This window comes from Sorghum bicolor, chromosome 2 (genome assembly GCF_000003195.3).
Source record: "Sorghum bicolor cultivar BTx623 chromosome 2, Sorghum_bicolor_NCBIv3, whole genome shotgun sequence".
In the NCBI taxonomy this organism is placed as follows: domain Eukaryota; kingdom Viridiplantae; phylum Streptophyta; class Magnoliopsida; order Poales; family Poaceae; genus Sorghum; species Sorghum bicolor.
In genome coordinates this window covers 63473818-63477341 of record NC_012871.2, presented here as the reverse complement: position 1 = coordinate 63477341, position 3524 = coordinate 63473818, and the positions used below count along the sequence as shown (strand labels likewise).

The window sequence follows — 3524 nt, the reverse complement described above, 5'->3', positions numbered from 1 at the left end:
TCCATTCGACCCACAAACTCCTGCTCGAAACAAACCTACCTAAAATTCTGTTTGGCGCGTGAAAATGTATAAACCAGCAGTAGGTGTCGCAAAAATCTACTGGTAAAGGGCTTAGGCGCCTGCTCGAGGAGGCGATGCTCCTAGTCCACGATGCCATTATTGTTGGACGAGAGACATGAGGACGATCGACCAGGTTGCTGTTAAATAAGGCCGCAGGCTTGCCGTAAAGGGAAATGCATTTGGACGACACTGCCTGCACCGCTGCACGTACGCAGCCAGACAGACACAATAGTCGCAATGCATCGGATTGGATTGGGTGCATGCATGTGCTGGTAGTACGTACGCGGTGTAACGACGGGGCAAGACAAAGACACACTGTCACCACGCCTTGTGTTGTACCAAGAACCAACTCTAATTGAGCTTGCAGCTATCACTATAACATTGCGGGTCCTGCTCTGCCTGCTAATGAACTTGCATGTACAGACTACTCTCATTTCAATTCCATATTATATCCATCCTTGTTTACGATGCTTACCTCCTCATGTAAAACTATATGTAATAACCAAGTAGTACACTGGTACTATTTCAACTTCAACGAGGAGGAGAAAGCGAGCTGCCGGCGCGGAGGCGTCAGTCAGGCCTTGCGGCCATGGCCACGCATTGCATCGCATCGCATCGCACCGAGAAAAGGCGGCGGCTAACTGGTGAACTGGTCCTGCAGCAGCTTGCCGGCGGAGCAGGTGCAGTTGGCGCGGCCGTCGTTCAGCACCTGGAACCAACGAGAGACCACCATGAGCAACCATGAACAGAATTTGGACGCCTTTTGACATTCGAGTATTATACCATCTCATTAATAAATTGGACACGCTCTTAAGCTACTCCAACACTATTGTCCATGCCGACAGGAGCATGGCTTGAATTAAGTTACCCCTGCCGTCAACCATAGGGCAAATCTACTTGATGGAAGCATTTCGGATGGCTCAGGGCGACCCGATAACTGAATCGTGCATTCAAGTTCCTATCATATCAGGCCATCAGCGGCGGCCTCGGCAGAAAAAAAACTGCTTTTGGATGTGGGCATATACTACCTTGACCTGCTTCTGAAGATCCTTGATGTAGTCCACAGCCAGATCCAGCATGTCGGCAGTGTTGGTTTGCTGCAGTCATCAACAATAACTGGTCGTCAGTTTATCTTGCGCTGTTCTGTTCACTGTTTTATCAGAGGTGAAAAAGGGAAAGAAAAAAAAAATCTTGTGACGTTTCACTGTTTTTGTTACCTTTTCCATGTTGGGCACGAGTTCCTGCAGCTTCCGTATCCGCTCGCTGATCTTCGTCCTCCTCACCTGACAGCGACAACGACGCGAATCAGTTTCAAGAGTAGTAGCAGCCTAGAATGCAGATGGCTGCACGCTCCAGGGCACGAACCCGCTCGGCGATGCTGCGCGGGTGGGTGGCGCACCCGCGCTTGGCGCGGATTTTGCAGGGGACGGCGTCCTGGAACTGCAGGAACTTCTCGATCGCCGCCATCTCCGCCGAGGCCGCCGCCGGCTTGCCGCCGCCGTTGTTGCCGCTGGGCAGACTGAGCTGCGGCGCCAGCGGCTGCTGATGCACGTTCTGCGGCACGGGCCCAGCAAAGTCGCGGGGGCGCTTCGCGCCGGACGTCGGCGACGGCGACGGCTCGTCCGTCCAGGCGCCGGGCGAGACGCCCATCGTGTACCCTGGGATGCCGCTGTAGCCGCGCGGCGCGCCGCTGCCGTTGCTGCCGGCCGCCGTCTCGGGGCTGCTGCCGCCGTCGAGCTCCTCGCTGCCCACCTCCGAGATCTGCGACATCACCGACCCCTGCCGGGACGAGAAGCTCAGCTGCCCCTTGAGCCGCGCGTCGCTGACGGCGCCGTTCGTCCTGAACCCGCCGCCGGCCATGCCCGCCCGGAGCATGCTCCCGTACCCTGCAAGGTGCAAGCCGCGCGGCGGCGGCGCATTAATCGGTCGCGATCAGTTCGCCGCTCCGCAAATGGAAAGCTAGGCGCCTAGCGCATGATTGGGATGCTACTACTTCTGGAGAGACCAAGAAAAGAAAAAAGGTAGTACAAGGCGAGGCAGAGGCCCCAGCAAAGCAATTACCGTTGTCCATGTTCAGGTGGCTGAGGAAGCCGGCGGGGGAGCTGCTCTGGCGGATCAGGCTGTTGTTACCGGCGCCGCCAACGGCCGCACCGTGCTCCGTGCCGCCGGAGCTGACGTTGCGGTACAACCCCTCCATGGCGGCCATCTGCTGCTGCGACGACTGGTACATGAGCTGCTGCTGCTGTGAGGCGGCCATGGACGCGGCGGCGGCGGCGGCTTCGTCCATGAAGTGATGAGCGGACGCGGCGGGGCGGGGAGGCTTGCAGTCCCGGGCCTCGGAGCAGTGGTGGTGCCCGGCGAGAAAGCGCGCGAGGACGTTGTCCGCGGCGGCGGCGTGGTCCGGTGGTGGTCCGTGCCCTGCCCCTGCGCCGCCAGCCGCAGCCGCAGCCGCGGGGAAGTCCTGATCCCCGCACATGACCTCGCCGAGCAGCGTGCTCGGCGCCGACCTGTACCGCAGCAGTCCCGGGGAGCTCATCTGCTGCTGCTGGTGCGGTGGCGTTCTCGCACCGGCCCTGGTGGTCGGCTGCGGCAGGGCTGCTGCTGGCAGGTTCAGGTCCTTGGGCACCGGCGCGCCGTACATCACCCACCCCCGCCTCCCCCAATTGCAATCAACCCCGGCCGCCTAGCTCCCTGTCCAACGCGCCAGTACGATTGCGGCGGGTGGAGCGCGCGTACGGTGAATGGTGAAAGTGAAACCGATCGGACGGGAGGAGGAAGAAGGCAGGCAGGGAAGGTGGGGGGTGGTCGGGGCGTCGCAGTCGCAGCGGTGCGGGCGGGCGGGCGTCGGGGACTGTGTGTAGATGAGGAGAGCTCGCGAGCTGAGGTGTGTTGACTGGGGAGGCGTGTGGGCGTAGCAGTTTAACATGTGGGGGGTGAGCTCGGCGCTATTTATAACGGTGTCACGCGGAAGTTACCGGAAGAAACGAAAGCGCCCTCGTGGCTGGGGCACTCGTCGTTCGTCGACGCCCCCGCGGCCATGCGGGCAGGGGAACCTCCTTTGCGACGCCGCTTTGCCATGGCCACGCCGTACTGGGTCTCTTTATTAATTAAATTTCGATTTCAGTGTTGTCTCTCTCTCTCTCTCTCTCACCTGCGAGCTGCGAGGGTTCATTAATTTCACTGCTTAATACTAGCTGTAAATTTTTCATATCTACTGAAGTTTTTTTTAGCTTTGAGAATTCTTTACCTCGTGGCTGCTTAATACTGAATTTTTTTTAGCACCGAAGTGACGATTTTGGAAGTGATTCGACCAAAATCTGTTTCTCAAAAAGGAAATTTGAGCAGAAATATTTCTGTAGCCTGCCCCTGCCTGACAGGAACAGGAGGACGAGGAGATTCGGGTCTCTACCCGAAGGCCCAGGCAAAACAACATCCTGCGGCCCGGCCCGTTCCACATGACTAAC

At 58.4% G+C, this 3524-nt stretch overlaps 1 protein-coding gene across 1 annotated transcript; it reads right to left on the bottom strand.

Annotated features, from left to right (window-relative positions):
• On the bottom strand, positions 392 to 3199 carry LOC110433186 (transcription factor bHLH130-like). Its single transcript, XM_021454973.1, has 5 exons — positions 2122 to 3199; positions 1426 to 1946; positions 1278 to 1343; positions 1089 to 1157; positions 392 to 769 (listed from the first exon to the last, which is right to left on the bottom strand). Exons 1-5 carry the CDS (start codon positions 2699 to 2701, stop codon positions 698 to 700), a joined length of 1308 nt encoding a protein of 435 aa, XP_021310648.1. The 5' UTR covers positions 2702 to 3199; the 3' UTR covers positions 392 to 697.

What these genes read in the sequence shown, in the direction of transcription:
- LOC110433186 (XM_021454973.1), bottom strand. Translation starts at nt 2,701, where the DNA reads ATGTACGGCGCGCCGGTGCCCAAGGACCTGAACCTGCCAGCAGCAGCC. An exon ending in TCGTGCCCAACATGGAAAAG is followed by an intron (nt 1,158 to 1,277) that starts GTAACAAAAACA and finishes TGATGACTGCAG; the next exon opens with CAAACCAACACTGCCGACAT. An exon ending in ATCTTCAGAAGCAGGTCAAG is followed by an intron (nt 770 to 1,088) that starts GTAGTATATGCC and finishes CGTTGGTTCCAG; the next exon opens with GTGCTGAACGACGGCCGCGC.